This window comes from Tachysurus fulvidraco, chromosome 5 (assembly GCF_022655615.1).
Source record: "Tachysurus fulvidraco isolate hzauxx_2018 chromosome 5, HZAU_PFXX_2.0, whole genome shotgun sequence".
Lineage (NCBI taxonomy): Eukaryota > Metazoa > Chordata > Actinopteri > Siluriformes > Bagridae > Tachysurus > Tachysurus fulvidraco.
Window position 1 is genome coordinate 31,561,250 of NC_062522.1, and position 12,500 is coordinate 31,573,749.

At 46.1% G+C, this 12,500-nt stretch overlaps 1 protein-coding gene across 3 annotated transcripts in view; it reads right to left on the reverse strand.

Annotated features, from left to right (window-relative positions):
- The window catches only part of wipf1b (WAS/WASL interacting protein family, member 1b), a 17,635-nt gene that overhangs the window by 659 nt on the left and 4,476 nt on the right, over positions 1-12,500 (reverse strand). Inside the window, exons 2-9 of one of the 3 annotated variants that reach the window (XM_047813724.1) lie at positions 10,113-10,274; positions 6,054-6,170; positions 5,430-5,559; positions 3,137-3,283; positions 2,185-2,910; positions 1,884-2,087; positions 1,683-1,796; positions 1-1,523 (exon numbers count right to left, since the gene is read on the reverse strand). The exon at positions 1-1,523 is cut by the window's left edge and continues 659 nt beyond it. In XM_047813724.1, coding sequence (XP_047669680.1) covers positions 1,471-1,523; positions 1,683-1,796; positions 1,884-2,087; positions 2,185-2,910; positions 3,137-3,283; positions 5,430-5,559; positions 6,054-6,104 — 1,425 coding nt within the window. In that variant the 5' untranslated portion in view covers positions 6,105-6,170; positions 10,113-10,274 and the 3' untranslated portion in view covers positions 1-1,470. The remainder of the gene's footprint in view (positions 1,524-1,682; positions 1,797-1,883; positions 2,088-2,184; positions 2,911-3,136; positions 3,284-5,429; positions 5,560-6,053; positions 6,171-10,112; positions 10,275-12,500) is intronic. The other 2 variants (XM_047813725.1, XM_047813723.1) reach the window with 2 other exon arrangements.

A 12,500-nucleotide genomic window follows, 5' to 3' on the forward strand; every position in this document is an offset into this window, starting at 1 on the left:
GGCAATGTGTGCAACTTTCACACACAAGGGGCTTTTCTTCTGCTTCTTCCTCTTATTATTATTATTATTATTATTATTATAATATTATATTTATTATTTATTTATTTATTTATTTATTATTATATTGTTTATGGATATGGGCATACAACAAAATTGCACTTTTTTTAAACACAACACATTATAATACTGGATGTACAAAAAACTGAACACAAGGCAAATAATAATCGAAGCAATGTTGAAAAAAAAGGGTTTTAGGCACTCTGTGGTCTTCTTTGTTCCTGCTAGACAAATATCCTTACAAACTTACACACAAAGATAACAATAAGGCACATCCTTCATTACGATATCAAATCGCTTCCCTGTGATCTACACTCGGCGCGTGACGTACTGTATATAGTTATTTAAAAATGAATAATGGAAGTTTAAAGGCAGCTGTTCATGAACTATTCTAGCGAAGTGGTACGAGGTTTATAAATTAAGCTCAAACGCCGTCGTTAAGGCTTTCGGTGAAGCCTTTTATAGAGGAAATGATCGAAATAAAACGCCACTCAAAGACGTTCTGCCGTGTCCGCGTCACTCTGCCGCTTCTGAAATATAAAACAAGGTCGTATTACAGTTGTGTTATACGCTGGCATTGTATTTTAATGTTAAGTGACCGAATTCAACGTCTGGCCCTAGACTTAAATTGTAAGAGTATTTATTTTCTTTTTTCAGTATGTGAAAACGAGACAGAATTCTTAACTGTGATAACTGCACGTGGTCTACAGACGTGGTGGATCGAGAGAGAGAGAGATGAGGTAGGAGAAATGCTGCATTATTCCTATTATTTATTCATCCAAAATGAAACCAAAATAAAGAGAACTTAGCAAGATAGGGCTTGTGTTAAACATTTTAAACAAATCTTATACACACACACACACACACACACACATACACTGAGAACTAATAAGGCGATACATTACCATTTCTCCCATCAACCACATATCGAGGGCTTCCCTGATCCTGATCAATAAATTTAGTGGGAGGGGCATTTCATAAAGAGAGAAATAGTGAGTATGAATAGAGAGTAAATGCAATGAGAGGGTGAATAAAGAAGGATATTAGGTACATAAAGGCTTTGTTGTAGGCATTTTTAAAGCAGCAGTTGTCAGACCTCTCGGATCATTCGTTCCTTCGTTACGTGGTGTGAAACTACGAGTACATTTCCAGACACTGAAAAACAGGAAGAGTATCAGACGTCGGCCCAGCAATGTGGTCTTTCATCCGCAAACGTGGCGTAGCGTGTGAACGATCGAATGAAACCGCTGACACTAACGTGACCTTGTCGTAAACAACCTATAGTATAGTACGTCCGAGGGAGAAAAAAAAAGTGCCTGACATGCAAAAGTAAAGTTTTTGAAAAAAAAAAATAATGAACAACAAAATACAGAGGAAGAGGCTTGGGGTCCCTGATAGTCCAGTCCACTTCCTTCATCTGGGAATGGGAGGCAACGGCGGTGCACCTCGCTCCTTTTTCGCCGAACCTGAAAACACACAAAGTTAGAAGTGTTCACACGGACGGCATGACGATCACGACGAGGAAAAAACTGGTTGTAAACAAACCAGCTGTGAGAAGGAGCTAAACAATTATCTGGTACACAGAACGTGAGACTGTCGTTAAAAAAGATGCAGTAAATGTTTACCTCTGCCTTCGTTCCTGGCCAGTTTGCTGGGGTACGTTCTCTGAAACGGGATGTAAGGCTCTGGAGGCGGGAAATCTGAGACGGGTCGGAAACTGAAGCGTGTTTCCCACTCATCTGGACAACACACACCCGAGCGACATTACGTTATCGTGAGCTACGTGGTAATCAAAGCAGATATGGACACAGAAGCACGGAGCATACCTGCATCATGACTGTGGTACCCGTTGCCCATTGGAGGAGGAGGAGGGGGCGGTCCTCCAGAATTGGGGCGGTCTGGAGGGAGGGGTGGTCTGTTGCCGGCACGAGGAGGCTCTGACCCTAATCTGTTCGGCGGGGGCGGTGCTGCAGATGGCCTCATACTTCCACTTCCTGGTCGCCCAGAAGGCGGTGGAGGTGGGAGTGGACCTAAACACACACACACACAAAGATCATAAAACAGACTCAGAAATAAATCAATAAAACACAAGAAAGTTGTCCTAATACACACGCAAAGGTTTGTTACCTGTTCGCCCGGACGGATTCCGGCCCAAAGGGGGCGGTCTCTCAGAGGGAGGCGGAGGAAGTGGGCCTGACCTCCCAGGTGTAGGAGGGGACGGGGCATGAGAAGTGAGTGACATGTGTCTCTGAGGAAGACGTGGCGTGTTGTCGTCACTGGGCTTTGGTCGTCCTGGTGGCAACGGGGGAGCGGAGCTTACAGACGCACGAAATGAGGAAGAAGGTGGAGGCGGCTTGCTATTGGAAGATGGAGGAGGTGGAGGAGGCGGGCTGTCCCGTGGGAGGACCATGGATGGGCGGTTGACAGGGGGAACTGATGGTGGGCGGTCATCCCCTCGACCAGGAGCTGGGGGAAGAGGAGGGCGGTTAAAATGAGGCACAGGAGGTGCAGGGCTGGAGGTGGGGCGTCCACCTGGAACCGGTGGAGGTGCCGTCTGTCTTCCGCCGTGGTTAGGAAGAGGCGGTGTAGCTGTAGGGCGGAGACCACCGGGCAGAGGGGGCGGGCCTCTATTCTGTACACTGCCCTGATTGGGCCGTGGTGTGTTAGGAACAGGTGGAGGCGGCCCTCCGGGGGTTTCGGAGCGTTGAGGAGTCATTCGAAAACGTGGAGAGTCAGAAGAGCCATTACGTTGCCCAGGGAAACGGGGGGTGGAGCTTGCACCACCCACAAAAGGACGTGGACCAGAACTACGGGCTCCAGGAGGAAGGATAGGGGATCGAACGCTACCAGAGTCTAGAAATAAATGAAAATGTGAGAGACAAAGAGAAAAGAACAGGGTGTATAATATTAATAACTCTTATATCGCACTGTAATAACAGTCTGTCATATTAAATTAAACTACTATTCTATTGGAATACAGTTTCATTCTATTACTGGCAGCAGTGTGTGTGTGTGTGTGTCTGTGTGTGTGTGTGTGTGTGTGTGTGTGTGTGTGTGTGTGCACGGGTGTGATCCTTACCATCTCTAGTGGACCGCAGCTTTGGCATACCACCTGGAAACAGTCCTCCAAGTCCTCCTGGAGCTCCGCCTCCAAACCCGCCCCCTCCTCCTCCTGCTCCTCCTCCTCCTGCTCCTCCTCCTCCTCCACCACCACCTCCTTTAGGCTCTGTCGAAATAAACAAAAGCATGTTGTATGAACCCAAATACACACAGTGTCATGACACGTGTTCATAAGGGTGTAAGTGGATTTAGAGAAGAGCTACACAACACGACACGACCGGACACAAAGTGTCACTCCGTCATATTTCTACACCAGCGACTAGCTTAAACAACTGTGGAGGAAATTAAGAAAAATAGACGCGTCTCGTCACACGTGTACCACCGGAAACATCACGATTTGACATTTTATCCACATCGTGACCAACATATTTTTTTAATTAAAGACTTTTAATGTTGTTGTAAGAGTTACTTCCTGTTATAACTTTTACAGCTGTTTATGTCTTGCATCTATGGAGCAAGCGTAAGTTCGTGTATTAGTTATTATAGCGGTGAACACGAACAATAAGATATGATGTGCAGAGAAAACGCTTTCTGTCCAATCAGAATCGTATGGGATAAAAACACTGTCAATAATAATCGTACGTAATTCAAAGCATTTGTGTGTATGTTCCTAAAATCTACGGCCACGACAGTTTACAGATACGAGATTTTGCGTGTTTGTTCGAATACAACTCCAAAATGTACGACTATGACAGTTTACACACACAACGCTTGTTTTCTATACACCTCTTTTTCACACACGAAAACGGTCTGCGAAACAACTGTCAAAAATACGTCATCACGTTCACAGGCATTACTATCCGAGGGAAGATGAATCGATTCCACGAAGTACGCATGCGCCCCGCCCTCTTTTAAACCACTGGCGCCGAAATGGCGGATCAGCAGCCAAGCGCTCACTCATCTTCTCAGGGAAGTTGGCTTTTCCTTCCGAATTCGGACATGTTTAAGGGTTAGTTATCACTAATAACAGAGAGGAGTAATATTACAGAGATAGGTTAACTATAGTAAGTAAGATTACAGTTACATTAGGTGCTTAAAGAATACAGCTGTTTAGGAGGTCATCACTGCAGTCTGTAGTGTGATGAGATAGGCCTACATAAACCACACACACACACACACACACACACACACACACACACACACACACACATACACGTCACACCTAGCCATTTCCTGCTGCACTGACTGCCCATTTGACTTGGACCTTCTTTCTTGTGCTGACTGTCCACTGATGTTGGACTGGTTCCCCATTTTCTGTTGTCCAACACTTAAGGTGTTGGTCAACATCGACACCAGATTCTGTGCTGAGTGCAAGATGTCACCTAATGGAAACTGATAAACAATAAAATATGACTTTAACACTTAAGCAGTGAACACTTATATTGCATGACCTGTGTATTCCAGTGCATGTACACAGCTGTTAGTAAGTTAACACTTAAAATGGCTAATTCTTTTATGTAGGCCTATCTCATCATGCTACAGACTGCAGTGATGACCTCCTAAACAGCTGTATTCTTTAAGCACCTAATGTAACCTTACTCTGAGAGCTAATCTTACTTACTATAGTTAACCTATTTCTGTAATATTACTCCTCTCTGTTATTAGTGATAACTAACCCTTAAACATGTCCGAATTTGGAAGGAAAAACCAACTTACCTGAGACGATGAGTGAGCGCTTGGCTGCTGATCCGCCATTTCGGCGCCAGTGGTTTAAAAGATTCGTGGAATCGATTCATCTTCCCTCGGATAGTAATGCCTCTGAACGTGATGACGTATTTTTGACAGTTGTTTCGCAGACCGTTTTCGTGTGTAAAAAAGAGGTGTCGTGAAAACAAGCGTTGTGTGTGTAAACTGTCATAGTCGTACATTTTGGAGTTGTATTTGAACAAACACGCAAATTCTCGTATTTGTAAACAGTCGTGGCCATAAATTTTGGGCTCCAACTCGGCAAAATTAAAATTTACACACAAATGCTTTGAATTACGTACGATTATTATTGACAGTGTTTTTATTCCATAGAATCGAAGGACTCAGGAACACTGTGGTGTAATTAAAATATATACATAATTGTATATTGAGTAAACAAAGGGATGTCAACACTGACAACACCGGTCAGCTGATAAAACAGTGTAATTCTGTTACTTATTTAAACTAACGACTTGACACGACTTGATCACATGACGTGTGTGTGTGTGTGCGCGTGTGTGTGTGTGTGCGTGTGTGTGTGTTTGCATGTGCGTGTGTGTTCGTACTCTCAAGTACAGGTCCACTCCGGTCATTGGTAACAGTCTTTTTGAGTCGGGTTCCTTTGCTGATGTCGGACAATAGCGCATTCCTGCCCTGCTTCTCAGACCTGTTCAGAGCAGGCTTCTCTGTGTTGGCCTGTTCTCACACACACACACACGCACACACACAAACACACACACACACACACACAAACATACCCACAAACACACACACACAAATACAGACACACGCAAACAGACACACACAAACACACAAAAACACACAAACACAGACACACGCAGACACACAAAAACACAAACAGACACACACACACACACACACACACAAACAGACACACACACACACAAACAGACACACACACGCAAACAGACACACACACGCAAACAAACACAAACACACACACGCACACACAAACACAAACAAGCACACACACAAACATGCACAATCACGCACACACACAAATGCACACACACACAAACACACAAATACACCCTGGGTATAACAGTTGACCAAATAATCTGCATATGAATTATAAATGCAAATGTGTGTGTGTGTGTCTGTGTGTGTGTGTGTGTGTGTGTGTGTGTGTGTGTGTGTGTGTGTGTGTGTGTGTGTGTGTGTGTGTTTACCAGAGCCAGGGTTGGGGGTGGGGGCGGAGGGGGCGGTGGGGGAACCGGCATCGTCTCCTCAGCGTCTCCTCCTTTTACAACAAGCAGAGGGAAAAAAGGGAATCAAACATCTGCAACCTGAAGTACAAAGAGAAAAAAAACACAGGCCCAAAATATCAACATTAATCCAAAACATAAGCACATAAACCTCACATTTCAGGACAGAACTGCTGTATTTTATTTGACCCCTTCTCTCAACTTTATTCAAACATCATCGGCTTAATCAGCTCGGTTCTGTCTGGGAGGGGGCGGAGCTTCTTAAAGGGAAGGGGAGACAAACCCAGAGCTGAAGGAGGAAGTGACTGGTGAGCTCAGTTTTTCCAAGTTATTTATAAAACCGTGGTGTAAATATAGGACAAGAGCCACGTTTTAAAATCCCAGACAGACTCCACCTTTAAATCACATCCTTCTGGACTTGGCATTTTCTCCAGGTGTCACCGAGAACAACCCGAATGTTTCAGCAGCTAAACGTGATGGTGTAAGAGCACAGGGACGCCACAGTGCTAAAGGAGTGTGTAATGTTTATGTGGAAAAAAAGCTGAAGTGCTGATGCTGAATGCTGGAGTGGAAGAATGGAAGTACGATCAGGATCTGCAGTGCATCACACTTCCCCTTTTCACTCCTTTACAAATAAAATGCAAACAAACACCAACGTTATGACAGATATCTCTGTTTCTGTCTCTCTTTTCTCTCTGTTTGTCTCTGTGTCTTTCTTTGTCTGTGTATCTCTCTCTCTCTCTCTCTCTCTCTCTCTCGGAGTTGTGTTTGTTTATTTCTTTGACAAATGTGTGAATCTATATGTATTTCTGTCCCTCTCTTCCTCACTCTCTGCCCTTCTTTGTGCGAGTCTCTCTATGTCCCTCTCTATGTCTCTCCTTCTCTCTGCCCCCTTGTGTGTGTCTCTCATTGTGTCCCTCTGTGTGTATGTGTGTCTCTCTCTCACTGTGTACCTCTGTGTGTGTGCCTCTCTCTCACTGTGTCCCTTCTGTGTGTGTGTCTCTCTCACTGTGTCCCTCTGTGTTTGTGCATCTCTCTCACTGTGTCCCTCTGTGTGTGTGTGTCTCTCACTGTGTCCCTCTGTGTGTGTGTGTGTCTCTCTCACTGTGTCCCTCTGCGTGTGTGCATCTCTCTCATTGGGTCTGTCTGCGTGTATGCGTCTCTCTCACTGTGTCCCTCTGCGTGTGTGTGTGTGTGTGTGTGTGTGTGTTTGTCTCTCACTCACTGTGTCATTCTGTGTGTCTCTCACTCACTGTGTCATTCTGTGTGTGTCTCTCTCACTGTGATCCTCTGTGTGTGTCTCTCACGGTGTAAATCTGTGTGCGTGTGTCTCTCACTGAGCCCCTCTTTGTGTGTGTGTCTCTCACTCACTGAGCCCCTCTGTGTGTGTCTCACACTGTGTCAATCTGTGTGTGTCTCACACTGTGTCAATCTGTGTGTGTCTCACACTGTGTCAATCTGTGTGTGTCTCACACTGTGTCAATCTGTGTGTGTCTCACACTGTGTCAATCTGTGTGTGTCTCACACTGTGTCAATCTGTGTGTGTCTCTCACTGTGTCAATCTGTGTGTGTCTCTCACTGTGCCCCTCTGTGTGTGTGTCTCTCACTGTGTCAATCTGTGTGTGTCTCTCACTGTGCCCCTCTGTGTGTGTGTCTCTCACTGTGCCCCTCTGTGTGTGTGTCTCTCACTGTGCCCCTCTGTGTGTGTGTCTCTCACTGTGCCCCTCTGTGTGTGTGTCTCTCACTGTGCCCCTCTGTGTGTGTGTCTCTCACTGTGCCCCTCTGTGTGTGTGTCTCTCACTGTGCCCCTCTGTGTGTGTGTCTCTCACTGTGCCCCTCTGTGTGTGTGCATCTCTCTCACTGTGCCCCTCTGTGTGTGTGTGTGTCTCTCACTGTGCCCCTCTGTGTGTGTGTCTCTCACTGTGCCCCTCTGTGTGTGTGTGTCTCTCACTGTGCCCCTCTGTGTGTGTGTGTCTCTCACTGTGCCCCTCTGTGTGTGTGTGTCTCTCACTGTGCCCCTCTGTGTGTGTGTGTCTCTCACTGTGCCCCTCTGTGTGTGTGTCTCTCACTGTGCCCCTCTGTGTGTGTGCATCTCTCTCACTGTGCCCCTCTGTGTGTGTGCATCTCTCTCACTGTGCCCCTCTGTGTGTGTGCATCTCTCTCACTGTGCCCCTCTGTGTGTGTGCATCTCTCTCACTGTGCCCCTCTGTGTGTGTGCGCATCTCTCTCACTGTGCCCCTCTGTGTGTGTGCGCATCTCTCTCACTGTGCCCCTCTGTGTGTGTGCGCATCTCTCTCACTGTGCCCCTCTGTGTGTGTGCATCTCTCTCACTGTGCCCCTCTGTGTGTGTGCATCTCTCTCACTGTGCCCCTCTGTGTGTGTGCATCTCTCTCACTGTGCCCCTCTGTGTGTGTGCATCTCTCTCACTGTGCCCCTCTGTGTGTGTGCATCTCTCTCACTGTGCCCCTCTGTGTGTGTGCCTCTCTCACTGTGCCCCTCTGTGTGTGTGTGTGTGTCTCTCACTGTGATCCCGTGTGTGTGTGTCTCTCACTGTGCCCCTCTGTGTGTGTCTCTCACTGTGCCCCTCTGTGTGTGTGTGTCTCTCACTGTACCCCTCTGTGTGTGTGTGTCTCACTCACTGTGTCCTTCTGTGTGTGTGTCTCTCACTGTACCCCTCTGTGTGTGTGTCTCTCACTGTACCCCCTGTGTGTGTGTCTCTCACTGTACCCCTCTGTGTGTGTGTCTCTCACTGTACCCCTCTGTGTGTGTGTCTCTCACTGTACCCCTCTGTGTGTGTGTCTCTCACTGTACCCCTCTGTGTGTGTGTCTCTCACTGTACCCCTCTGTGTGTGTGTCTCTCACTCACCGTGTCATTCTGTGTGTGTGTGTCTCTCACTGTGCCCCTCTGTGTGTGTGTGTGTCTCTCACTGTGCCCCTCTGTGTGTGTGTGTCTCTCACTGTGCCCCTCTGTGTGTGTGTGTGTGTCTCTCACTGTGCCCCTCTGTGTGTGTGTGTGTGTCTCTCACTGTGCCCCTCTGTGTGTGTGTGTGTCTCTCACTGTGCCCCTCTGTGTGTGTGTGTGTGTCTCTCACTGTGCCCCTCTGTGTGTGTGTGTGTGTCTCTCACTGTGCCCCTCTGTGTGTGTGTGTGTGTGTGTCTCACTGTGCCCCTCTGTGTGTGTGTGTGTGTGTGTCTCACTGTGCCCCTCTGTGTGTGTGTGTGTGTGTGTCTCACTGTGCCCCTCTGTGTGTGTGTCTCTCACTGTGCCCCTCTGTGTGTGTGTCTCTCACTGTGCCCCTCTGTGTGTGTGTCTCTCACTGTGCCCCTCTGTGTGTGTGTCTCTCACTGTGCCCCTCTGTGTGTGTGTCTCTCACTGTGCCCCTCTGTGTGTGTGTCTCTCACTGTGCCCCTCTGTGTGTGTGTCTCTCACTGTGCCCCTCTGTGTGTGTCTCTCACTGTGCCCCTCTGTGTGTGTCTCTCACTGTGCCCCTCTGTGTGTGTGTGTGTCTCTCACTGTGCCCCCCTTCTCTCTCTCTCTCTCGCTCTCATCCATTCAGAGCACACATCCGGTATAGACCATAAACAGGAAATAATAAAACAGATATAGCTCTTACTTCCCTTTTGATACTTTGAGACATGCTGCAGCATATAGTGTGGAAAAATGCGATCATTCAAATGACAAATCTCACACACACACACACACACACACACACACACACACACACACACACACACACACACACACACACACACACACACACACACATGCATAAATGTCCTATTATCTAAAGGAGGTGGCTTAAGCGTTTAAGCTTGTCTTTAAAAATCTTGACCGAGACAAGGACGTAACTAAACACACACACACACACTCGGCAAGTCTCTCTGTCAATATAGTGTAAGCGATCTTACAATCGCACACACACACACACACACACACACACACACACACACACACACACACACACACACACACACACACACACACACACACACACACACACACAAGCTCGGTAAAACACTCACTCTTTCATCACAAGCGTAGCCCTCCTCCCAGTCTGCCACATCATTTCTGTCTCTTTCTGCCTCCTTCCAGCTCCTTCCCCCTTTCCTCTCTCTCTGTCTTTCTGACCAAGCACTTTTATTTCTGCAGCGGACATCCGCTGAGTGTGCCAAAACTTCTGCACACTTGGGTAGATATGATGGGAAGAGGGCAGAAGTGTTATTAAGCGCGACAGACGAGAAAGAGACTCAGCATGACTGAACAACACACACTATTTATATACTATCGTGTTCTTGCTAAATGGATGCTATCGGAACACGCGCACGTCTGATGCAGAGGAGATGTGTGTGTGTGTGTGTGTGTGTGTGTGTGTGTGTGTGTGTGTGTGTGTGTGATTGTAAGATCGCTTACACTATATTGACAAAGAGACTTGCCGAGTTCTGGGGAAAAGAAAGCCTTTAAAAAGTCTGGACTGAAGCATGTTTTCATTCCAGTCTCATAAGTATTTGAGTCAGGATACGTTTCTTTCCACACACACACACACACACACACACACACACACACACACTGAACTGATATGCCTACACCCTAACCCTAACCCTAATCTCAGTAAATAGAGCGAAACCTTATGAAATAAACACTGTTTTTTTTTTAATGCAGATTAACAAACCTGAGAATGCATATTATTAGATACGAGACCCCTAATGTGCGTGATAATACATTCAGCTTGCACTGGAACTACTGCACACACATACACACATGAACTACGGTACGGAAGTTCAAACAGAAACAGGAAAAACACACACATACACACACACACACACACAAACAAACACACAAAACAATTCATGCAGAAGTAAAAGACAATGCAGTAACTTGCGGTAGAGAATAAAAAGTAAATCAGTACAACTGCTGCTCTTGTTTCTGCTTTTTCCCCCTCGACACCTCTGACTGCTTTTAGAAATTTACGCAATCCCCTGTGAGACCCCACGGACATCCCCAGAGCAAGATTTCCACTCAGCTCTCTCACTCTCGGTCTTCATCAGCAAAATAGATGAGGGTTTATTTACCACCGCGTTCTGCCCGACACTCTCGCTAGCTCAGCTTCTGAGCTGAAATCAGTTCAACTGATTAGTGAACGAACATGGAGTTTGTCTTCTACAGCAGAATATTTGTTTGTTGTGCACCGAGGTGACAGGTTTCGTGTGTTTTTACGGTTTTGCACCGAGATTAAAAAAATATATACGTTGCACAAATATCCGACGTCTTTTAAATCCTCTCTGTCGTAATATAAAACCTTTTTCTTAGTTTTTTTTTCTTCTTCTTCTTTCTTCTCTTTTCACACCTGATTCATTTGTAGAGTAAAGTGCAATGTAGAGGTACCAATGGGGGGCACAAACTTTTACACACACCCCGCATGGCATGTATGAGTAGAAACGAAACAAATAATAATAGTAATTCTTGTGGTCCTGACAGTTCATTGGTAGTTTGTGGTGGGAAAATCCCCGCTGTGGAAAAATACTGTGTATGCAGAAGATGGCGAACAGCCGCGAGTGGGGGGAAATGGGTGAAAAATAAAAACTAACCTGTATACAACATTGTATAAAAACGCTGTTAACCATTCCTGAGGAGTCTTTAAAACAAACGGGAACAGACCGTGTGTACGTACAGAAAATCGGGTTGTTAAAGCCTAGTGGTTAAGGTGCTGGATAGGAAGGTTGTGAGTTCACTTGAGTAGACTTGAGCAGAGAAGAGCAGAGAAGAGTAGACTTGAGCAGAGAAGAGCAGAGAAGAGTAGACTTGGGAAGAGTAGACTTGAGCAGAGAAGAGAAGACTTGAGCAGAGAAGAGTAGAATTGAGCAGAGAAGTGTAGACTTGAGCAGAGAAGAGTAGACTTGAGCAGAGAAGAGCAGAGAAGAGTAGACTTGAGAAGAGTAGACTTGAGCAGAGAAGAGTAGAATTGAGCAGAGAAGAGTAGACTTGAGCAGAGAAGAGTAGACTTGAGCAGAGATGAGCAGAGAAGAGTAGACTTGAGCAGAGAAGAGTAGACTTGAGAAGAGAAGAGTAGACTTGAGCAGAGATGAGCAGAGAAGAGTAGACTTGAGCAGAGATGAGCAGAGAAGAGTAGACTTGAGAAGAGAAGAGTAGAATTGAACAGAGAAGAGTAGAATTGAGCAGAGAAGAGTAGACTTGAGAAGAGTAGACTTGAGCAGAGAAGAGTAGAATTGAGTAGAGAAGATTAGACTTGAGTAGAGAAGATTAGACTTGAGCAGAGAAGATTAGACTTGAGCAGAGAAGATTAGACTTGAGCAGAGAAGATTAGACTTGAGTAGAGAAGATTAGACTTGAGCAGAGAAGAGTAGACTTGAGCAGAGAAGAGTAGACTTGAGCAGAGAAGAGTAGACTTGAGC